Source organism: Anopheles darlingi, chromosome 2 (assembly GCF_943734745.1).
Source record: "Anopheles darlingi chromosome 2, idAnoDarlMG_H_01, whole genome shotgun sequence".
Lineage (NCBI taxonomy): Eukaryota > Metazoa > Arthropoda > Insecta > Diptera > Culicidae > Anopheles > Anopheles darlingi.
In genome coordinates, this window is record NC_064874.1 from 7,770,001 (window position 1) to 7,795,049 (window position 25,049).

At 50.0% G+C, this 25,049-nt stretch overlaps 2 protein-coding genes across 2 annotated transcripts in view; both read right to left on the bottom strand.

Moving 5' to 3' along the window:
• LOC125951193 (tRNA (adenine(58)-N(1))-methyltransferase catalytic subunit TRMT61A) overlaps positions 1-247 on the bottom strand; it is a 7,868-nt gene extending 7,621 nt beyond the window's left edge. The window contains exon 1 of the mRNA XM_049679854.1: positions 1-247. This exon is cut by the window's left edge and continues 500 nt beyond it. Within this exon, the coding sequence (XP_049535811.1) occupies positions 1-128 (128 nt within the window). The 5' untranslated portion in view covers positions 129-247.
• A 775-nt stretch (positions 248-1,022) lies between these two features.
• The window catches only part of LOC125951250 (uncharacterized), a 110,539-nt gene continuing 86,512 nt past the window's right edge, over positions 1,023-25,049 (bottom strand). Inside the window, exons 8-11 of the mRNA XM_049679948.1 lie at positions 23,138-23,322; positions 13,115-13,221; positions 12,178-12,331; positions 1,023-3,411 (exon numbers count right to left, since the gene is read on the bottom strand). Coding sequence (XP_049535905.1) covers positions 1,599-3,411; positions 12,178-12,331; positions 13,115-13,221; positions 23,138-23,322 — 2,259 coding nt within the window. The 3' untranslated portion in view covers positions 1,023-1,598. The remainder of the gene's footprint in view (positions 3,412-12,177; positions 12,332-13,114; positions 13,222-23,137; positions 23,323-25,049) is intronic.

Sequence of the window (25,049 nt, forward strand, 5' to 3'; positions counted from 1 at the left end):
TCGATCATTTCGTTCTTTTTGTTGCGGATCTGCCGGACCGCCTCGATCGTGTGCATCATCGCGGGCGTTAAGTACAGCACCACGGTGTCCCCTTCCTCGATCACCTCCTTCGGACCAATGAAACTCATCTTTTCTTCACTTGTTACTGCACTGTTTCACGGCGTTTAATTCAATAATCCTATCGCGGGTAGTTCAATAATTCAAAAAGCCGGTATTCTTCACAAAAATCGAACAAACGAGCACGCGTCTTTTGTTTTTCCGAATAACAATATGACCGCTTTTTGTTAGAACGGCCACTAAGCGGCCAGTTTTCTGAATCTGCTATGCAATGCGGCCGTTTATGGGCCCCTTAGCGCTCGCGTTGCAAACCATTAGCCGTGGCCACACGGGGCGAAAACTCTAGCGCAAACGAAAAAATTAATGCCAAAACGGTTTCGCTTAACCCTTACACGCTGTCAAACTTTTATACGTCCGCGAACTTTTTCGCTGAACCCTTGACGCTATCGAACGCTTTATTTACGAAAATGTAGGTTCTTTTCGTATTGTTTTTGCATTTTTAATATAAATATAACAACAACAGCAACAAAATCGTTAAAAACTGCAAAATTTATTCGGAAATCAACTTCAGCGGCCAAAACACAGATGAAAACAATACGTTTGACATTTCGGCATAAATTTTCGGGGTTTTACGCCTGCCACACGAAGCGAAAACGTTTTGGCATTAATGTGCAAATTTGCGCGCAAATTTTCGCTCCGTGTGGCAGCATCTATTTGCTATTCGGGTATGATCCGTTTGACAGCTGTGACGTCATAGAAATTGACCACCTGTGCATTCGCTGAAACGGTCGCCTGGATGACAATGGCAAAGAGCGCGCGCGAGAACGTGTTTGTTCGAATGCCTGCCACGTGATACCAGTTTCCAGTTGAGTTGCTATGTTTCGGAGGAGGACAATCTGATAATTGAGTAACTTCCAGTACTTTGAGATTGTTGTGCTGTATTTTCTATTTAACATTGATGCGAGTTGTTGTACACCTTCTTTAGTGGCTTACTATCCTATAACAAAGCAATTTAAGTTTAAAAATACGATACTATACGATAACCTGCCGTTTGACTCTATCGTCAGCAGAAGTTACAAAACAAACTTATCTTTCGCATCTATTAAGGATAGTACCTTAACTAAACTATTTGCTACATGTACGGCCCCGATTCGTCCCAGCTTCTCCCGATTTCTTGCCAAACAGCAACTAACAACAAAACGAGGATTTATCATTTACTAGCTCGTAAAAGGCTTCTTATGGCTCTAGCACGGCTACCTACAGCGAAGTAATTAAAATAAATATTGGCCAATGTACGGGAGCGTCGAGCCCGTTTCGGTCAGCCACTAGCTATGACTATATCAACAGGAGGATCCAACCGTCCGTCTCTGACGTGGATTGTGTTCCATAAAACATCTAAAATACTGTAGCGGAAGATGCGCCAATCCGGGCCCTTCGAACCCGGTCTGGACTGAGAGATGCGTTCCTGCTGCGATAGAGGAGGACACTTGGACAAATAAATAAATTAAACGAAGTAGAATTCGTGACCATTCACCCGCCACTCAGTGTTGTTCGTGACCGGTGTGGCCCGTTCGACTATCATCGAGTGGTTTCCGCTCTTCACTGCCGGTCTCACTACTGCTCGCGCTGGTCATCCCATGGCCGGATGATGTCCCATCCAGGGCCAGCAACCGATGATCCGATGGCCACGGTGGTGGTGGAATCGGCAGAGGCACCGGTACCATCGGTAGGGACATCCCAGGGATCGGAAGTCCATCCTGCGTTAGACAGGAAGGAGGTAGTACACAACCGACCCCACCGACGGTTGTCCCAGAATGCACCATACCGACATGGCCGGCATGGCTACTGCTGCTGCTGCTGTTGCTACTCCCGCTTCCATGACCCGAAGTAAGGGTAGCAAGCGTACCACCGGACACACCGGACATAGTCTGCGACGTGACGATGGTGCCCGGGTGTGGAATGACCGACGTTACCCCACAGTCCGTCACGATCGGCACGAACTGTTCCGGCATCCAATCGAAGGAGAAGGTGGTAGCCGTCGGAAAGCCTCCACCGTTGAGCATCTGGTGCGGTGCGCTGGTCGGTGTGGGGGGTGTCGTCGTCATATAAGGCGATAACTCCTGGTGGCTTATATCCGGCACCTTTTGTGCCGTCGTATCCGACCACGGTGGACTCGGGTTCCACTGTTCCATGAAGTCTGTCGGTTCACTGCCAAGACTGGCCACCGTCGGTGGCAGGATGACGGATTTGGCATGTAACCGGCCGAGGGCAGTGGTCCGGTTGGAAGCGAGCGTTCCAATCACCATTGCCTGGAGTCCTCCTCCACCACCACCACCACCTCCAGTGCCATTGCCACTCGAAGTCGAACCAAGTGTTCCATCGAGACCGTTCATCCCGTGCAATCCATCTCCGGATCCCGTTCCCCCATTTTCCATGTGCCCCGTCGACTGTCCCGAGTGATGATAGTCCCCGAGAGGGGTTGACGTTTCCGGGGAATCCGGAGACTGCCCACTGTTGTCCGGAATGCTTAGCGGTTCCAGGCGATTCCGCTTCTTCGCCGGTGGTCGATGATCACTCGCTGTGTTGTTGCTGCTGCTGCTGTTGGCGTCAGCGGCACCAGTGGATGAGACGTCACCATGAGTGGCCGCTGCCGCCGCAGATGACTGACCATTACCGTTGTGACAACGAATGTGAGGAGTCAGCTGGACGACCGGGATCGGTATGGCCGGTGTCCCGTGCTGACCACTCATGGCCGGTGTCGGTGGTGCGGACGTTGGGGGCGTCGGATGTCCTCCACTGTAGTCGACCGGTTGCGTTCCGGAACCATCCAACCGAAACCCGTACCCTCGTGCCACGTACTCTTCACCCGTCGATGATGATGATGGTCCCGGTTGATGGTGTTGTTGTTGTTGCTGCTGCTGCTGCTGCTGATGGTGTTGAAGGTGCTGGTGATGATTGGCATGATGCTGGTGGTGGTGGTGGTGCTGTCCCTGTAGCATCGGAGTAGCCGTTCCACCGTTGTGATGACCGGTAGCCGAGGGCGAATGGTAGCCATGGTAACCGGCGAGGTGTGAATGAGGTTGCGGTGTTGGGGCGGTACTGTAGCCACCGTGCATCGCCGGTGCCGTTAGGACGCCACCCGTCGAGCCTGCTCCTGGCGAATGGCCGCTCGATGTCGAGGTATAGCCGGCGTACCCAGAGCTGGCACTCTGCGGTTGTGGTGGTTGCGGTGGTTGTTGTTGCTGCGGTATCCTCGTTGCGCCCTCGAACGGTATGCCGAACTGCATCTTCGACTGCACGGTGTAGTAGTGGTACAGCCAGGAGTTGGACAGCATCACCGACGCCTCACGATCACTGTTGGTGACAAGCAGAGGGAAAGACAGAAAGGGGGGGTGGCGGTAAGAATGGCATCCTGGTAATGGTACGCTGCGTAAAACTAAACTCCAGATGCCCCCCCGGGCAGGCTCCATGTTAGTCCGATCTCCTTCCCTCCTAAAGTTCCCACACAAACCCACCGGGATGCGAGAACATGCAAAGAATCCCAAAGGTAGCGACAGATGAAAAAAAAACGGAGGATCGGAAGGAAGGAAACCAGAAGGAGGAGGAGGAGGAGGAGTCAAAACATAAAATAAATCGTCCATTGTCAGTATTGTCTTCGGAAGAAGGGCTGTGTTGTATGGCTTCCACCCATCCCATCCCGGCGCTTTGCCCATAACCTCACTGGCGACATAACCTCAATAGCGTCGTACGCGCCTATCCCGCGCCAAAACCTACGGCTGCTAATAAAAGAAACATTTAAAAAGCCCGACCCCAAGTGCAATATGGGTCTCTCTGGGTCTCTCTCTCTCTTTTTCTCTCTTGGGCTTTCTTTGTTTGCTTTTTTTGCCGGTTTTTTTTTTGGAGCACCCAACGACCAAACCCGTGTGATCGACTCATCGTGATCGGCGTTTGTTGTGGGCCCAACGGCGGACAAAATTTTAGTTCGGCCCCCCCCCCCCCCCACTTCGGTAATATTTCCGAATAAAGGGTCATCTCGCGCTTTTCCCCTCATACCCCTCAAGCCCTTTTTCTGTTTCTCTACCGGCGCAATGGTCGCCAGGATTGTGCCTCTGTCCTGCAAACGAGCGTAACCTTCTGACCTGTCGCCAGAGTGTGCAGCTCTGGGAGCAGCAACCGAACCGCTATGAAAGGGGGTTTGTATGCAAATTTTGATGTTCCAACCCCCCCCCCCCCCTCCTTACCCTTCTCCCCCACCAACGAGAGGCGCATGGCAGGCCACGGCGGCCCCCGGGGATCTGTGGCGTATCGGTTGCTTTCCAGCGATCGACATTCATAAATCTTTCCACAGAATTTCCACCCCAAACGGACTCTCCAGGTCCAAGTTTGGTCAACCCTTCTCACAAGATGGGGTCCTCCGAAGAGGCTTTCTCGCTGAACCGTACTGAACCGTTTTGAGGCTGAAAGGTTCTTCTGTCCCCGCGATCTCATGAGTCACTGGCCGTAGAAGGTTTTGCCAAAAACTTTGTCGATTAAACGGGCGACTAGAAGGCTTGCTGCTAGATTGAATGCTCTTGCAGGTAGAAGCCACGCACCTTACGTAAGCAACATCGCATCGATCCTCGCAACTTAAGATGCCTTCTGATGTTGCCCTTCGCCGCGCTGCGCGCCGCGTTCAAACAGGGAGGGATAAAAGATCAGACAGACAGACAGAGAGTGAGAGAGAAAACATCGCTTAATGCGCCTTAAGTACCTGCTTACGGCAATAAATCTTGCATGCGGCATACATATTCAACTACCTCTCCGCTCCAACTCCGCGGCTCAGCTCAGCTACTAGCATGTTCCGTTCTACTCTACTACGGTACTGCAACAGCGTCCAGCAGCAGCAGCAGCAGCAGCGGCAGCGGCATCGGGCACCAACCACACGAGATGTGTAATTACACTTGGGCTGCGCCTTCTGCGGACCTTCAGAGCTGCATCGCGGTCAGGATGGAAAGGATCGTATCCCTACACTGCACCAGTGCATGCATCTTGTGTTTACGCTCGGCGGTCTAGCTGTGGCCGGCCGGTTGGTGATCTATTTTGTGACGCTGCCGCCGTCGCCGCCGTTGCGCACGTTCGCCTTGGAAAAGCCACAGGGATTTCCTTTAAGACCGACCGATCGACCGAGGGGCGGTGTGCTCGAGCTGCAATAATTCAAATCAAACCAAACGCGAAGAGGTGCGCAGGGCGCGCGTTCTACACAACAACAAGAAATAAAAAAAAAACACGATCCATCCGTTATCCGGTAGAAAACGGGCGAAAGCGACTCCCCGGGCCTGCGCACTCGTACTCGAGGCACCATAACGTGAGAAATTCCGTTTCAGAAACCATAATTATGTCGGAAAAGCGAGCAGCTGCCGGCAGCCGGGGCCAGCATTGGCAGTGATAAGCGATCCGCAAGTGGCAAGGGCACTGTAAAGTGCCAAGGCTAGTTGGTTCGTTGGCTGGTTGTCTGTCGAGGGCGCTCAAAAACAAATATTCCCTCCGAATCCCTTCCGATGCATCGATGAGTCGCGCTCGTTCGCGGTGCTCAAGGAGCATTACGTTCAGGTACTGCCTTGACCTGCACCAAACTCGACGACTCGATATCAAATTTTATGCCAATTCATCATGGATTGACTCAACGTGCTCCATGTTGGCCGTGTTTGCCCTGCCATGCCCTGCCCTGCCAGCTGGCTTGATTATGTTGCCCGTAAATTTCGTTGCAAGCGGCGAGCGCGGTGGGAGCATAACTGGAGCGCTTGCTCACTGAGTAGAGCGGGCGGGCATCGTGTGGCGCGAGCGTACGGAGCGGATGATGATTAACACTTTGTTTCCTGTAGGACTCCCTACAAATCTCCTGACGTGGACTGTCACGTCACGCGCGGTGCATCGCCTAACGCCTCTGGACGACTTTGATGCAAGATTGAGCGTCGAGTGAAAGGCAGGGGCCGAGGGAAGGTCCCTTCAAACAATCTGGAAATGCCACCATGGCCGTTCGGTTTGGTGGTGGCCACATTTCTCAAACAAACACCCCGATGCCACTCTCTGGGAAGGGGTCACGGGATCCAATCGATCCCATCCTCATCGATCAGAGCAATCCCGAAGCGAGCAGCGAACTGAACCTGAAATCATTATTCATTGCTTAGGCATCGTGAGGGTCTGGGTGTTCTGGGATGTTCGGTACCAACTCGTCCGGCACCGTGACCAGAAACAAGCAACAATTGAATAAAACGAAGAACGAGAGAACGAAAGAAAGCTTTCGAGCTTGCTTCTCTCTCGTGAGCGTTATCAATCGAGGGCAAACTATTGGTTGGTATTGCTCCAGCGCTCCTGATCATTGTAGCTATAAGGCACCATTGCTGGTCATCCTCAGATGACGCTTAGTTTCGAGAGCACCTCGATCAGACCGGCAAAAAGGGAGCTGCATAATTGTGTTTATTCTTCGGATTTTGCAGCTCGATTCGTTTTAGACAGGCTGCATCCCATAATTGAAGGCCCCACAGATCTGGTCCTGATCCGCCGTCCGCTAATTGCCGGGTAACACATTTTTCATCCCAAAACCTGGCCAGTACACACCCACCCCGCGACCCTTGCGGATGGTGTTACTTTATGAGCCTCGGATGAGGTCGGTCGCGACCTCCGGAACGACGCGCGCAAGCGAGATAATGAGTCGAAAGGGTGCACTCACATTCTGGTTAAACCTTTTCGCGGGGAGGAAATTACTGCTCCCCTACCGTTAACCAACCGCGCCTGGTAAGAATTATTAATAAAAGATCAATACGATATGTTTGCGCGTTCACGCGCTCCTTTGCGGACTACCAAAATGGGGGAGCACAAGTGTGAAAGGGAGCAGAGAAGAGAGGGAATCTCCTGGTAAACACCTTTTTGGAGTCAATTCAAGCGCAAGAGGAAGTGGCCACCGAAGGCGAAGGGCCTTTTTGCCGTTTTAACAGCTATATCAGCAATCGCGGGCGCGCAGAGTCTTGCACACCACTCTCGAAGAGCCTGTTGCTGTTGCAGAAGGAAATGTTCGAGCATTTCTATCGCAAAAGGAAATTGGAGGCATTGTTGTACAATGTTCCTCAGGTTGTTAAATCAATTTACGAATAACTTTTTGGTAAAATAATATAATTATTCTCTCTTATTTTCAAAAGTGTTTAGCGAGCTTCTAAAAGAATTGTAAAAAAATAGAATAATTGTTGGAATCGCTCAAGATCATTACACATTATAACAGTCTTTAAAGTGTAGAGCCATAATAATAACTGTAATAAGGAAGAAACTTTCATTGGCTATCATTTGCCGAATTGCGAAACATTATTTACTGGATAAGAGCAACTTCGATCGTACAGATAATTGCTCACAATAGCTACTTTATTTCAACTTAATTTTGACATTTGTTAACAGAAAATGGGTATCGTGGCCAGGCACCTTTACATTGACACTAAACATCACTTCCAATGGATGTAAACTTCTTATGCAAAACTCTGGTCCTTCATCGCGATTGCGAATCGATGCCATGCGCATGTGACCTGTTCGTTGGCCGAGTATCTTCTCGTAGCGAATACGCCTCATCCAGAAGGCCAGAGAGGGCAATCCTGTTGTGGCTGTTGCTGTTGTTACAGGGCATTATGATTATTGTTCGGCCATTATTAGTTTGCGAATGGGAAGGGGCACACGGCGGGACCGTCCGCCTCACCGACAAGAAGTTAAATAATGTAGATCATACCAGACACACACACACACACGTGCGCATCGCTCGCACTCACGCACGGACGCACGTATGAAGACATTGCAAGGAAGGGCACCGCAGACCGCAACTGTGTGGTCCCCGGCATGGTACCGGGCATGTAGCCAGCGAACGAGGAGTTTTCCAATCGGACCGATCCGATCCGAACGATCACTGCCGAGCCGCAGCAGCTGAGAACGATCGATCGAACGGTTCGATTGCTCGATGGAGAAGAAAGCCACGGACGGACGGACGGACGGGAGATGAGGGAGGGAGGTCCGTGATTTGGCCTGGCGTCCGGCCGGGTGGTCTAGATTATTTATGTGAGAACCGCGATGGTACCGCGGCGAACGTGCGCCACAGTCACAGTCCCTGCAACAATAACGCCTGGATCTGGGGTTCAATAGTTGGTCAAACCGACGGAGCAAGAAAGAGAGACCATCTCTCCGATTCATATATGTTACGTTTCGTTCTCTGTCTGTCTGACTGTCCGTTTGTCTGTGAATGTATCCGAGCGAGCGATGAAATGAGGATCATAAGAGGTCCAAGCGGGCCGCGGAACATAAAATATGATCCACCGCGCATTGCCGCGTGTGACTTTATGATCGCGCCCGTGCATGATCTCACAGGGAAGGGGGGGGGGGGGGTGAGGGGAACAAATAGCCTGCACCGTTCGATACCTCGTGTGTGTGTGTGTGTGCATGGGCTGAAGGTGAACCGTTCGTTCGGGAATGTCAATTGCCGAATGACAAACCGGACGATGCATGTGCGGAACATGCGTCGACCTCGACAATACACCTCGGGTGGAAGAGAGGTTCCCCTTCCGTATTTTCCACGAAAAAACCACGCATTGTGTTCGAAGGTGCACCGTGATAAGCGCAGCAACAGCACGGCGTACGAGACGCAAAATGCAATACCGCACCGCGTGACGAGAGGACGCATTGTGTTTGCCCCAGGATGAGGAGCGACAGAAGATGGTGGCTTGGTGCGGCCAGCATGCAGAAAGATTACCGAATTGGTGCTGCCCCAAAAGGAGGAACCGTTCGGTTCGTTCGGTCCGGTATTTTTCGATGTTCGATGCTGCCTGCCACCATCGACCAGGTTCAGTGTATTGTTATTATCATCGTATCGTTTAAAATGCAATACCCTAAATTCAGTGGGAGTTCAGCCACGGGAGGAACCGAGGGGCAAACGACAGGACAAGGCGCTGGCGCGCTGTGCGTAAAGTAAAACTTTTCCTGGGATTTCTTTTTCATTTTCGTTCTTTTCCCTCGATTTCGATGCTCGATTCGGATCAAGACAAATACAAGGCGCAGGGTGAAATGGTTGGTGTGGTCCGGGTAGACGTCGCTGCGACGCCAGCCAGCAAGCCAGCCAGCTCACCTTTTATTTGCTGGATAAATTAGAGCGCAGCGATCGGGAGGCGCGCGCTAGCTCGCGCCCGGCGTGTAATGATACGACGCCCGATGCCATCATGTGCCAATAATCGCTCGAATTTAACGCGAATTGTGTTCGGCGTCCTTACAATTACTCTCGATCGCCCGTGTTTTATGCCGCCCTTCCTCTCCTCCTTTGTGCCAGAGAAAGAGCGCGCGCGAGAGAGAGAGAGAGAGTTTTGCCAGCGATCAAGTGTAATCATATGGCGCGAGAAGCAGTATGAAGGGGTTCAGGGGTGCTGTGTTAAACGATGCACCGAAAGCAACAACAGGAAAGGCAAATTATCGATCCTCGGTCGGGGATGGCAAATAAGGCCACGAATAAGAGAATTTCGTTGGCCTTTGGTCTGCCAGTGGGGGAGAAGGAAGGAGGCTATTAGGCAGTGAGTGACCAGAAAGAGAGAGAGAGAGAGAGAGAGAGAGAGAGAGAGAGAGAGAGAGAGAGAGAGAGAGAGAGAGAGAGAGAGAGAGAGAGGAAGTTTAAGTGTGGCTTATTGGTGACAGGGAAACCGAACCGGACAAAAGGAATTTAACAAAAAAAACATTTTTGCCAGGTTCGTCGCTTGAACGAGTTGTTGAAGTCTTTCGTCCAATGCACCCTTAGGCTGTTATTCTGGTGCGTTCAATTAATTACAAAACGCTGCGCAGCGTCAAGATCAATAGCGCTAACTATAAATTGACCATTACGGAGCGAACTGATCCGCGATCCTCAATTAATGCTGGCGCTCTGCTCTGGCTGTCGCTGGCGCTGCCTGTCGCTCGCCATTGATCAATGGCCGTGGGCTGCGCGTTTTGGCGGATCGATCGCTAGTGCTGCTGCTGCTGCTGCTGCAGATGTGTGTGTGTGTGTATGTATTGGTGGTGATCGTGTGTGAATTATTTGTCCAAGGCACGATTCGTCCCGGGCACCCGGGGAGGGGGCGTCCAGGTGCTCGCTGGTACAGGTGCACCTTTCACGTATCGATCGATCGACGGCGAACGTGATCATGGCTAAGCAAATAAGCTTTCCTATCGGCGCCCTATTCTCTGTTTCACAACACCTCTCCTCCGTCCTCTCTTCCCCTCGCTAGCTCCTTTCCCGTTTCTCCTTTTTTTCTCATAATATCGATCGATGGTTGCGAGGGGAGGGGGAAGGGGTTGCGATCGAGTAATTAAATTCCTGCCATGTGTTTCGTGTTTTTTCAAACGATCTGTGTATCCAGGCCCTGGCCAGGCAGACGGATGCAGGATTCGCGGTCACGATATGCGCACCAGGGAGCTGGTACGCAACCGGTCTCAAGAGAGGGACGACGGACGAGGGACGTGTGTGTGTGTGTGTGGGCAGCAATTTGCTCCTGTGGTCGATCGTACGATCCTTGCGATCGCGCGTGCGCGCACTGGGGTGCCGGTGTCATGTGGTGGCCACCTTGATCGGAAAGTATCAGTTACCTGCCAGCCAGCCAGTCAGCCAGCATGCTGCTGCTGTTGATCGGAACCGTCAAGGCGAGGCGAGCATGCGCGTAATTATGTTGTTATGATCGACAAGTGTGCGTGTGTGTGTGTGTGTGCTTGAGGTGCGGTGTTTAATGAAGTGATTTCGGCCAGCCAGGCCGTGCTATCAGGTTTCATTAGTTTTTCCATCAAGCCCACAAAAAAGAACCAGCATTCATTAGCGCGGAAGGCGACTCGCGATCACCAACCGCTCACCAGGAGTTGTTTTATGTGTATGTTTTTTTTGGGGATTTACTCGATCGTATTTTAGCAAAAAAAGTCATTTAAGTCAACACACACACACACACACACACACACACACACACACACGTGATGCTGCGAATTTAAATGCTCTTTATGAGACCCACGCATGCCTGCACCGCGCGTACTCGGCGATCACAGATAAGCGATCAGCGCGCGATCACCAGGGATGCGCAACGAACGGAGCACCTCATGATAACCATAAATCCGTTTGGACTCCGGACATCTCCTGCAAACGGACAACCTGGAAACCGCAAGGAACCTGCGATCACTTCACGTGATCGCCAATCTGATCAGTCAGTCGCCGCCGTCGATCAGTGGATCGACCGATCGATCGATCGATCGATCGATTGTCCCACTGATCGCAGCTGCTAGATTCGGAACACGTCACAGACTGACTGCGCCCTTAGCGGTGGCGACGACGACGACGACGACGACGGCGGCCTCCCATGTTGCCGCTGACAGTAACATATTGACAACGGACAACGCAACGCGGTTGCAAAAAGGTTGCGATCGGTGGGGGATCGGGGTGCAACGCAACAGCTCATTGAAGAGACCGTCGCAAGAGCTGACGATCGCGTTTTGCATCTGCAATAATTTCATCATCCCGTTAGCATGTGGCCGTTAGCGTACCGCGAATTTTTGTTATGAGCCGAGGCGAAAAGTACACAACATAAAAGCCGGGGCGTAGCAGCGCTGGCATAAAGCAGCATAAAACCAGCACCCTCCCTGAGCCCGCGATCGCCACTCCGCTCCTTTATCCGCGAACCTTTATGAGCCTCATCGTAAAGTGGACCTCCGCCGCGAATTGATCACCCGTTACTGATAGTGATCGCGTGCGTTCATGTATGTGTGTGTGTGTGTGTGTGTGTGTGTGTGTGTGTGTGTGTGTGTGTACGATCGTCGACGGAATCGATTCGCCGATTGATCGCCGATCGATCGGATTTCTTGGACCTCCCCGCGTGTCCCTGAGGAATGTGTCTGTGTGTGTGTGTATGTGTGTGTGTCTCTATGTGTCTCGAATGGACCGCAGATTTCAGGGTGGCCTAACCGCCAGCGATCGCGAAACAGCCATTTTTTGTATATTTTTTTTTGTGTGTCGATCGATCTATCGCCATCCATTACGAATATGCGAGCAAAATGTTCGCAAAATGTACGCAAAATGTGTGTGTTTGTGTTATGCGGTGTGTACCGCGTGCCACTTACCTCAACACCTGATTAGTGCACACGATCACCGATTGCTGGTTCGAGTCCTGGCCGTCCCGTACCTGCAGCACCACGTGCACCCACAGGAAATCGTTCTGGCGGCGCTGCATCCGCACCAGCAGTATGCAGGAACGATCTTGCTCCGATTGTGTTACTAGAAATCGAGGAACCGAGGGGGAAAACAGATAAAAGTAAGTTAGATTTATCAGACGCAAACAAGCGATTCCTCTATTTTCAACAGCAACGATCCTTCTATCAGATGATCGTGAGCTGAATAAGAGGAATCCCTGGAACATATTTCATCCAAACACATGTCTCGATCCGGTTGTGGAACCATCTTCGATGCAAAAAAAACATAACCCTGATCCCAAAAATGCCAGCGAGCAGCCAGCAAAGCCTGATACCCGCCCGTCAATCGGTTGCTGTTGCGAGATCGATTGATCGCGGTTGTCGCGGCGAAGAGTCATCGACTCGACCGCACCGGACTTTGAAAAGGACGAGAAGCTACCGCAGTGGCACTGTTCGGCGATGATCACTCGCTGATAGCGTGGCCTGCCCGGGGTTCCTGATGACTCTGATCCTTCCAGTCGATCCATCATTCAATCACTGGACTGGCGGCAAATCAAAAGCAAAATTTCCCGAAATAGCGCCCGCCGATGAAAGAAAAAGAAGCACCCCACTTTCCACGGAGTCAACATAAACATCGCAGTTTGACAATATCAATTGCTTAATTACTTTTCCTTCGCTGTACTGTAGCAACCCGGTGATCGATCTGGCGCTGGCGGTGGATCTTTATCGAATCGAGGCGGCCGCGCGGTTGAACACGCGTCATAAGAGATCAAACGAAAACATCCGACATAAACGGCAGCATCGGCGTTGCTTTTTGTACGCGCGCGCGCGCGCCCCTGTGTGTGTGTGTGTTCGCCGGTATACTTACTCAATCGGTGCTTGCTCTGGGCCTCCCGGGTCGATTCCCAGTGTAGCAGCTGATACCAGGAGACGCCTTGCAGTTCGCTCCGGCTGTAACCGAGATGAAATTCGCCACTGCAAAAACACAAATGGGGGAGAATGAGAGCGGAAAGAAAAGCGGTGAAGAGAGGGTTAAGAATCGTTTCGTTTCTTCGGGGCCGCCCTGTGCCATCTAACAACCAACAGCAGCATCGTCAACCACACCAGCAAAGAATGATGAAATCAATAAAGCATAAACGTCCATAACGATCGCAAATTTGAGAACACAAGGGAAAGGGAGAGATAAAGAGAGACCGAGAGAGCGAGAGAGGGAAGAGACCAAGGGAGGGAAGCTCGCGCCCGGACATCAGGATAAATGGAAACCGATATGCCGTCCAAGGGAGAAGGGGGGGGGGGGGTGCGGGGCCTTTGAGACCAAGGAAAAGGGAAGTGTGTGGCCAAGCGCGACCATTCCTGTCGAATGCTGACAGCCGGACAACCGTGAACATGTGTTGCTGTTCCTTTGGGGCAACCGGCCTCGGCGGGGCGCTACACTGATCGCGCCGTCCGCTTTGTGTTTCGCTCTCTCACTGGCTCTCTTTCTCTCTTTCCTTCTGTCCAGAAGAGGAGAACCAGAGCGAAGGATTCATCAGCACGCCGATCCCTTCGAGCGGTCAATTCTCTCGAGATTCGCTCACCGAACGAACGAACGGACGGACGGAACGACAAAAATCAATTAAATCGATTAATCGTATTGTCTTCGTTCTGTCCCAGGGCACTCAAACACACACACACACACACACACATACACATGCATGCGCGTGCGCCAGATGCGGTGCCCGATCGCGACCATCGATCGGCCATCGATCGAATCAAAGAAATTCGCGATGAAAACTCGCTCGAGGCGGATCGGTGAACGGAGGAAACGATCAGAACGGCAGTGGCCAATGGCCGAAAACCTCGCTGACCGACGGTCCCAGGTCGTCGCAGGCCGTCGGTTCATATCAAAAGGATTCGAAATGGACCTTTCGCCACCCAGCAAACGCGGCACTACTACTACTACTACAACTACTAGCACTACCACTACGCCCTCTCTGATCGACTGATAGCCTCAGCCCGCGAGTGGATGACCCCGGACACGGGCGAGATTAAGACCAACGAGGCGGCGGTCCGCTGCACCTCGTTGGATTGTTTTTAAATTTCTTCGCTTCGGAGTATGCGAGGTGCGCCCTCGATCCCGGTTCCGATCCCGATCGCGATCGATGTGGCCAGCGGGTACGTTATGAATCGATTAGTCAAAGCGGCGCACCGTACGCCGGGCGGAATTGATTTCGATTCCAATCGGCACAAGGAGATTCCGTTTTTTCTGAGGATCGCAGAGGGAAAGAGACAAGGAGGAGAGTGAAAGAGAGGGCGCGAGAAGAAGAGGTTTAAGCTGTTTCTAAACACTGTTTTTGTTGCCTTTTTGTAGCGAACTAATTTTTGGGAAGCAAAACCAGCAGCAAATGATTTGTTGTTTACGTTTTTAGTGTGACTTTTTTCACAAATGTTTGAAATTTGTGGCGAAAAAAATTATTTTGTTGCCAAAAAAGTGCAATTTCCACAGATCCGCTTATTAGAGAGCCCAGAAAAATGCTATTTATTCGAAAACTCTGCTTAAATTTGTTGCAAACTGGTTCCACTGACTGTAGAAAATTGACCTAAAGCAAATTCTTATCGTTTTGCTTGTCAATTATTTCTACAGATACCAAAATATATTGATGAATGGATGTTTTCTTTCGCAACAAAAATTTAGTTGGTAAAAGCAAAAATCAAAGCCGTGTGTAAAAACGGCGTTACGGAGGTTCTTTGCGAGCTTCGAGTACTGCGAGCTCAAGACACATACAGCATAAAACCACTGAAATCATTGCTTGCACATTTGAAAATGATAATGAAGGCAGCACCCTCTTTTCCCCGGTGATAACACTCCCGGAGCAACGCCCGATGATGATGAAGATATTTAATAAATTCGCTGGAAACACCCCCGGCACACGTGTGCGATCGAGGCGACGACAGCCTACGCAACAGCAACAACAACTGAAAGCACGCCATCTGTTATTGATAACTTGATTTAATCGCGGAACAGCCTCCCAGCTGGAGGGTTGCTGGCAGTTCACAAACCCTCGGTGTGTGTGTGTGTGTCTCTTTCGATTCCTAGGGGCCTTTGGTAGGAATGCCATGGGATGGGACCAAGGTGTGGTTCTTTATCAGCCATCGGGGTATCAGCTTGCTGTCTGCTTAACCTATGCAGTGACCCCGGTTCATTATGGCTCCGTTTTTTAGCTTCGTTCTCGTCTTCCGTGAGCCCGAAGCGCTCCTTGCGCTCAATGCTAGGACTTGTGATGTACGATTTACGTGTGTATGTGGACGCGATTACAATATTTGCGATCCGCGATTTGGTTTGTGGTTAGTCTTCTGCTAAAAAGGATGCTATGACTCGGAATCGCAAAAAACAAACAAACCAAAATTGGGACACATTTCCATCACCAGAGCGACGCTCCTGCACACACACACAAATTCGCTGACATGCTGGACACACGCCGGGCCGGGCATGCATTTGTTTGCTGATCCAGATTAATTACTTCGCCACGGAAAAAGCTACGAGGGAAAGTCCACGGATTGTGTGCGGCCATCGTGACGCCACCGTTATAACGCGTCCATTACGGGGTGTGGGGGGAGCGGGGCTTTCTCCGTTTGCCGTTTTCGTTCCTTTACCCTTTCTTCCCGAGCTTTCATCTCTCTTCGTCTGGTTAAGGCCAACACACTTTGCAATCCCGATCCCCGGCCCGGTCTCCGAGTATTCAATTAGCCGGGGTGGAGATTTCATCCTTTTCGGCGACGACCGACGAGCTTTTAGGATTCGGTTTTTTTTTGGGCATTGAAGTTCTTGGCCAAGTGTCTGCGCCACTGGTCCTGGTGCCCAATTCCCTAAGCCACAGACAGCCACAGACGCAACAATCCGTCTGGCGCTTCCGCCATCAACGGGCCCGCTCTCTTCGCGGTTTGATTTATTCAAATCCAAATCCATGTCGCGTATTAAATCATTTTGCACGTATCAATAAATTATTTGTCTCGATTTGTGGGGCGCCGCCGCCTGGGGAAATGTCGTTTGCATTGTCGGTGAGGGTTTCTGAACCTGAAGAGGTAATAATGTTGTTTGTGTTCGCTTGCAGCAGTACAAAAAGGGGAGGATTATATTGTTGTGGAGATTGTCAGTAATATGAATTTAGGACACATTTACTGTTACAAAGGGGATCCTTTTACAGGAGCTCGACATTGGTAATCAGAGATAGTTGTTGTTGTGAGAAGTATTTAGGGGAATATTTCTTCTATAGTTTGATGAAATAATCTATTTTTGGTTTAAATCCTTTGCGCTAAATTTTGAATACTTTTCTCATATTTTTGAGAAGCTGGTTTTACACAACTTCTCTTCAGCTTCATTATCAAATCTATAACGTTTTCATTGTTCATAAAATTATTTTTGATAGTGCTTTCCATTTTTTTAATGCAAATTAAGTTTTCAAAAGTTCAAAAAGATCGGTCCAGTCGTTTTGAAGCTGTGATGGACACTTTAAAGCTACATTTCCAGTAACAAGATTCATAAGATATTAATTCTGTTGGAAGAATTTGTAATCCTTAATTTCACTTGATGCACTCCAAGAATACACAAGAATTGTCATCCCTGCAGCCGATGCAGCGAGCCACATGTATGCATTCGAGTGCAGCGAGGGGCGAGAACTATGCAAAGGCAGCACCCCTCCCCGAGGCCCAAAAGAGATAAACTATGGCCGGCCAACCGATCGAAGGCGTCCGATCGCTTGATCGCGCAAAGGTTCACAACATATTCTACCACCAAGTGACACCCTGCTGCCTCCTACCCTCTGCCTCTCTGTGCCTCCCCGAGAGAGAAATCAATTGATTCGTTCGATCGCTACGGCCCCGATCGGTTCCACTTTCTCGCTTTTCGGAGCGATAAACTAAAATTAGCCCTCGGGCTGGTGGCTACGAGATCGCATATGAGATCGCGGAGCGCGCGATCGCACACAGTACCCACTACCCACTAGTACGAGAGGACCGGACCCACGGCTGAGGCGCGAGCCTTCAGTTTCAACGGAATTGGCCTCCGGCCAGTTGGAGCGGCCATCACCAAACCACCCAGCAATAGCGATGCGGGTGCGGCCAGAAAATTGAATTCGATTATGCGCGATGGCACCATATCGATCCCGCGCGGCCCCATTTGCTCGATCCCGATGATCGCGCACCGCTCGCGATCCCAGCCAAGCACAGAGGTTACGGCGGGGGCGATACTGGGCGTTCCCGGGGTGCATCCGCATCCGTGTAACGGCGGAACCAATCATACAACCAACACAACTCGCTGGAGGACGATCGCCTCCCGGATACTCTCTCGCGTACGTCAAAGGGCATCAGAACCTTGGTTCGTTGAGTAGAAGACAGAACCGCAAAAGTCTTGGAACCTTTGACCATTGACGTTCATTTTATGCATCATACTTGGAGAACGTCATCATAACGCAAGCCTTGCATCTAGACGTTCGAACAAAAGTCTAAAACAACAAAACAAAGCATAACAAAAATGTTATTCATAGATGTTTTTTGGGAAAATTTCTGTCAAGTTTATGGAATTCAGGAATCAACTCACTAATGCTCAGTTTATTCGTCAGTAAGCACAATCTGATGGATAAAATGAACGTGTAGTGGGTGATTTTTAGATTAAATAACTAAACGTTAGTTGGTCAATAGAATTGCATCTATAAACATCCAAAGCATAAATTTAATTTTACAAAAAATCGCAAACACCCACGAAAAGAAGCACTACAAGACATTCTACAAGACATAATAATCGCGTATCTCTCCGACAAAAGGTCCGGCTCTCGGTTAATTTAAATTGGCAAACAGGCGTCGTCGTGTTTTAAACTGTCAAAATGGATGTCGACGTGCCGCCTTCGAGCCTTCGAGCCACGCTGCGCCACGCTGCCAGTGGCGCTTGTACCCTTGTTTTACACTTTGCGGTCTCTAATCCAGCCAACGACCCCTCAACCGCACGCGGCTTGTGATATGCGGCCTCACGGAGAGCCTCTAATCCTCTCTCCCTCTCGTCGGAGACATCAGCGCCGGGCTTGGTTCGTAAATTATTCCAAAAACAGAAACAGAAGACCTCAGGTTGGGTCGCATGGGGGGAGATGCGACCACCAGCATCTCGAAGGGGACCCCAAAGATCAACGTATTTGCTGTTGTTCTTGTTTCCGAAAACACGTGCTCGGCGCGACGACGGCGGCGGCACACGGGCAGATGATTAATCACACATTTTAATTTTTATCAATCACATTTTTCATTCCCCAACACACACATACACACACACAGACACATATGGGCGCGAGCTAAACGATCGTTGTTTTGTTAGAGCGATTTGATGGAAGAAGAGGAAGCGGTGAGGCCTAGTGGTGGTCGTTGAAGTTGTAAATGGTAAATTTTTTGTTGGACCCAAAAGTGGTGTCTTATGAGTGTGTTTGTGGCTTCGTAGATGATGACTATGGATCCGTCTATCAGTCGATCGAGCATTAATGGAGCATTTTGGGATCCTAATGTGATCACTCTAGAGTGATCAAGCTATTACATTAGATCACTATAGAATAGAGTACACAATAGTTCACTTTAGTGTGAAACAAGAACATAAAACTTGTGAAAAACTGTTGGATGAGTTACGTCACTTCCATTACAACTAGCCCAGAGTGAGGATCAGCGATGCTGATAGTCGATCTACCTAACTTATACAAAACAATCGATACCTCCTGTCGAGCATATGATGCCCGGTCGGACCATAAAACAGTAGCATGTAAAGGATCAGCACCAAATTACCCAGCATCAGACGATCGCCACCAACCCATCGGTCGCAGCTTGTATCGAGCAATGGACCAAAAGGATCGTTCATCATGCCACACCCCAGCCCCCAGCGCCGCGCTTCGTACGATGCCATTCCAAAGTGCTAAAGCCATTTGGAAGGAATTTCCGGAAAGACCACCACATGTCCCCTCCCCTTTGCCGAAGTTGCGAAATGTTGGCTAATGTTTTGATAAGACAGAAGCGATCGCTTGCTCTTCGTCGGCGAAGGAAGAACGAGGGAGGGGGCTGCAAAAATGTGTAAATATCCAAGGTCTGCCCGTGGCGTGTGCTGTGCGTGTGCAGCACATTCTGGAGGCGCCTTGCAAGAGGGACACACGGATACGGACACGAACACGGCACGGCACGGAGCGAGGTAACATCATGCTGGGCGGCGGTACCAGACTGGTTTGTTGGTTTGTGGTGCTGGTGCTTCTGGAACTGACCGACTGGACGACATGCTGCGATCGCCAGCGAGTCATTGTATGTAAAACAAGGCGCAAGCAATGGACGATGTTTTGTTTTTTTTTTTTTTTTTTGGTGGAAGGCCAGGAGTATTGGGATCCTCTTCTCGACAGACTTGCCTTGCGTTAGTCCGCATGTTGTACGCAGCGATCAAACATTGTTGCTTGCTTGTTGTTTTTTTTTTTGTTCATTTGGGTCTTTACCATAAATCCATGGATGGTCCGATCATCGATGACGCCGCTATGGAATCGAGCTTGATTGAAAATTGATGCTGATCGAGTGAAGTCCAGGTCAAGGTTCACCCCAGACCACCACCAGAATGCGCCGAAAAGTCCATTCTCAATCACCGAGCGGACAGCAGAACGGTGCGCGACTCGCAATCGGAATGCCAACCGATTGAATCATAAGCCAGTTCGGTGTTCCTTTCCTCGCCGCACTGGTCCTTTGCCAGGCCACAAGCAAAACATGGGCACCACCCCACCTCCCACTTCCCCCTTCAATGCTTCATACAGTAACATAGTGCCGCTTGCCTCACGGTCATGGTCTCGCAACCCGATGGCTTCGATCGCTCGCTTGCCGTTGGCTCCACGGTGTGGTTACTACAACGGCACCGGATGGCCTCGGATGTGTGCCGAGTGATCGCCGAGCATCGTTGCATCGCGCACGGGGAGTACGGTTTACGAGCACTCCGTGCTGGTACACAGCATCGTCGTCCGTTCTCCGTGCGACATTCCACGGGAGGCGCTATCGTCGTTGCCAGAGCCAAAGCCACAGCCAGAGCCGGAGTTATGTTGGTGTTCAAGGACTAACGCGGGCATAAAACACACGCGCCAGCTCGATCATAGGCGAACGTACATGCCGTACCGTATCGTATCGCGCTGTAACGACACTCTGGACTCTCCTTTTCCCTACGGAACATATGTCCTCCTCGCTTTTTCTAGCTAAACGGAACCCTGGAGCAAACGCAAGCCACGAGGAAGATGTATGCTTCAAAGCAGCTTTTTTGAGGTTCATTATCAGAGCAACACCAGCGACTGAATTCACTGGGGCGAGTTCTAATTGAAGAGGGACTAAGGTTTTTTTTTGTCCATTTACACATGAATGCTGAGAGTTTCAAGAGTATTGTAAAAATTTTTTTTTACAATCGAAGAAACCTAACGAATATAATGATTTTAGTTTGAAGTGCACTCAAAATCGACTTAAAAGACTATCTGCTAGATAGGTGCCGTCGATTTATTGTCAAACTTGTTGGTATATATTTCTAACAATGATGTAATGCCTATTTTGGTTAGTAAAATCATAACAATAACCACCTTTTCAACTTCAAAACTGTCCAAAATTGAAAAAGTCGTAAAATTGAGAAAAATCGATGAGATTCTTTGCGGGCACGCTGTTTTAAATTTGATGCCATGGACAAAGATTCTCACAAATATTCCCCAAAATATGACCAAAATAGGTTAAGAAAACTATATTCTTTAAAAAAACCTTCAAAAACAAGTCTTTTGGCACCCTCCCTATTGTGTTTCTATCGAAACTCGAATTCATCTGCGTCATTCTTTCCGATTAGCGCGACCGATAATGAGCTCACAGCCAAGTGAGGCGCCCAAATTCGTAGAACTGACTGTCACTCACGCTAATTATGGGACTTTGATTGTCATCGGGCGTGAGGCATTACGAGAGTAAACGCTCCAAAGCATAATTCTATTCATTTACTCCAAGGGTTTCAAGGTCCTGGCATTGCATCTGTTGTTGTGTGATTCGACGCCATCGCTCCAGAGACAGAGAGAGAGAGAGAGCCACTTGCAATACACCTGCATCCCAGAATGGGAACCAATAAACGCTGCCCTTGAACCAAATCGGCCGTTTGAATGACGCACGGGGAAAACCTGCGGCCAATCAACCAATCAATTCGGACCAGATGACATCAACGCCCGGCGAGAACCCGGACATCAGCCAGCATATAATTGCGCGCTCGCTGAATCACGGTTTTCGATCAATCGATCGATCGATTGAATACTTGCTGCGCTTATGCTGATTAGAGCGCGAGCTTCGATTCGTGAAACAAAAACAGAACGCTCGAGGTTTCCGTGCTGGAAATTCCTGCTGGCCAACACGGCGCCGGATCGGATCCGCCTGACAACAGAATAATGTGTGCACACAAAGTGCAAGCTGCGATTCGGTGAACTTTCGGTGCTTGCGGTGGATGCGCTTGGTGATGATGAATCGTCGTCAATGATTATCCCGACCGAAAACACTTGTGCTGGTCCGCTTGCTGATTGCTCGATCGCACCGCTCGGCTGTTGACCTTTGCGATCATGCTGCATGCAAGCAAAATCCCTTACAATTTGCTGCAAACAGACCGAGACCGAGGTCGAGGTCATTGGGATCGCGAGCTCATATTTCCGTTCCCTGGGGTCCGGTATCCCGGTATTAAACCATCATCACCATTCATCCCGGAACGTCGATCTGCATCTCGCCTCTGCTGCTGCTGCTGCTGCTACGTCGCTCTGAATGTTTTCTTTTCCGAGTGGAAAATTGCGCTCCGCATCGGGCTGCGTATGATGGATTTTCACTTCGCGCGCTCACCACATTTCCTCTCTACACCCTTTCTCGGTGCCATAACACACACTCGAGAACCACCCCACCTATTATGCTCCATTCATCATGCGATCATTTGGTGGAGTTGTTCGTTGTTGGGAGCGAACGAAGGCGCGCGCGCGCTCGCGCGTCCATAAGGATCCTTCTCCGAGGATCGAGGTGGACCAAATTCGGACATCAATCATCCACGACAGGGGACCAGCGTCTGTTCTGTTCTCGCTCTCGCTAGGTGCGATCGCAAGCAGAGAATGAAAGTGGTCGCGAGCCAACGGATAATCATCCCAGAAATGTGCCTTGCCTTTGATTTTCGTCAATTTTCGCGTTCGCGCTTGGGCCTCGCTTGAGCGTTTGTCGTCCTCCTCGATCCACCCGCTTCAGCATTAACACAGGGGGGTAGAAAAAGGGTGCGAGTTGATCAGTACTTTCCAGGGAAAAGGTAAAGTGTAGGGTTATTTATCGCGTTCACCCCGTGACAGAGAGAGAGAGAGAGAGAGAGAGAGAGAACGAGCGAGAGCGAGAGAGAGAGAGAGAGAGAGAGAGAGAACGAGCGAGAGCGAGAGAGAGAGGTCATCGTGTGAACGATGGATGATTGAGCTGTTGCTGTGTGCAACGATTTGGGTCCCTTCTTTTGGAATTCTTGGACGCCGATCTGGAGCTATGCATTACTTGCGAGCGCAGCATAATGTTCCGACCTGAAAATGCTCACTGGCCTGGTTGGCTTAAGCTTTGCTGTGAACTGATCATGGGACGTATTTGCGGGGGGATTTTTTGATGCAACGTTCGAATTCAATTTGCGTTTAGCATCCGCGAGTTGGATGACAACAATCGTTGTTAATGGTGTGTTGGCGCCGCGAAGGAAATGCAAGTCAAACGAACGTCGACATCATCATGCGCTGCATGAATAATGCAGATCGGGCATGTGCGTGTGTGTGAATGTGTGCACGCACGCAACACCACAAACGATCCCGTTAGTAGAGGAAACGCTAGATCTCTGTTGTTGGAGTTTGAAACTTACTTCTTGTCGATGTGCACCACCTTCATGTCCATCGAGTGGATGGTAGTGAAGACGTTCGTCGCTCCCTGGACGACGCATTCGCGCGTTTCCGGCATCGCGATCGGAGTGCAGGTCGCAATGAATACTGGTTCGTTCCGACTGCAGAGCGGAAGGTACGACAGATAGTGTCCCTGCACCAGTACCACCTGTAAACGAAAATGGAAATGGAAAATAATTAGAAGAGTTCATGTTTTATGCGATGCAAAACGATTTTCTGGTTAAATATCTTAAATATAGGGGTCAATTCTAAGAGTATTGTCTGGCAAACAAGACTGCTTTACTGCTGATGTTGTTGGTGATTATCCTTTTGGTAGTATTGTTTTTTTTTTATATTCGGACTCTAAAATACATCATCAGTTCATTCATAAGTCCCAAGCTTTTCCAACAAAAGCTAGACTGCTTTACTTTTTTACTCAGCATTTAACAGGCAATAGGCGCTTGGAATAGGGCCCATAATGTGCCAATGCAGCTGCATCAGTCGGTTCAATCTGCGCATGTTTATGGCGGAATTGGCTGTTAATGAGCAGCCACCACCCCGCGCGTTGCATTCAATTCCCGCACAGCATCCTTCTGCCACGAGTACAAAACTGCCAATTAACCCGTGGTCCCCGCGTCCGGCCGATCCTCTCGCCTCTACCTGCCACGTCATTACGTCACCAGAAAGCAAAAGTCCCATAATTTGTTATAATTGAGATCCCCGCGACGAGTGAGTTCTCCGTGGTTGTGACGTCTGCCTTCTACTCTCTCTCTCCTCCTCCTCCTCGGCGTCACAATAGAAGTATACGTATTCGGAGTAACCAGCCCCGGATGGGGAGACCTTGTAGTCAGGTCAGGTGCCTAGGACTATGGGAAGCCCGGTATGGGCCCGGTGTAATGGCTGGCGGCGAGAAGATGGCTCTCGCTAGCCGATCGACCGGGCATCAATCGTTGCTTCCCTCAACACCTTCCGAGCGGGGAGACCGGTGGTGTAGGCAACTATAATAGGATGGTGATATCATGGCGGATGGATGGATGGAAGGTGAAGCAAAGGCTCACCAAGATGGAGGTTCGCTCGCTTCTCGCTTCCAAATGGAATGCTTCTGCACCATCGGCATCGGCGCGCTATCGGTTTGTCATTAATTGTAGGAGTCGCCTTGACTGTCGACTTGCGTCTAATGGAGCTACTATAGATCTACTCGATCTCTACTTTGCGCGTCCACCAGCAGGAGCAGGAGGAGTATCATTGCCGGGCTAGCCGGGGCGGCTGAGAATGAGCTTTCCAAGCAACACCGGATGAGTTCATCATCGAGATCATTCCGAGTGCTTTCGATACTGACGGTCCGCTAATAATAGCCCCTATCGGGGGCCTCTGGATGGAGCCACTGAGTCATAAGGTGACTGCTAGCATAATGTTTAGTAGTGTTGTAGAGAAGGTAGCGGGAACATTGTAATGATCCGTTCATTGAGTAATCTTCTCGTTTAGATAGTAAACCTTACAAAGTATTTTAAGAAACACTAGATGAATAGATCTTTTGCAAAAGAGTCCAGTTGGCAAAAGGGTTTATGGAATAATTTCAAACAATAATTTTTCAACTCTTTTTACAATCATGGCATTTCATATTTGCCGTATTTCTTGAAAAAGAATGTAACTAGAGAAACACGTTTTGTACGGTTCTTGAAGTTTTGCATTTTTCATCGACCAAAAATTACTCAAAACTTAGTAGCGTAACATCTGTCAATCTTCTTTAAATCTCAAATTTCAACTCAAGCTCAATACACTAGCTGCTCTTGCCATCGACGTGTTACTTCAAAAGCTCATTGCATCGCTTCTCGTAAGACATCAAGACGCCAGCCGGCCAACCAACCTGCAAGTAAAGCACCACCGATACTGATC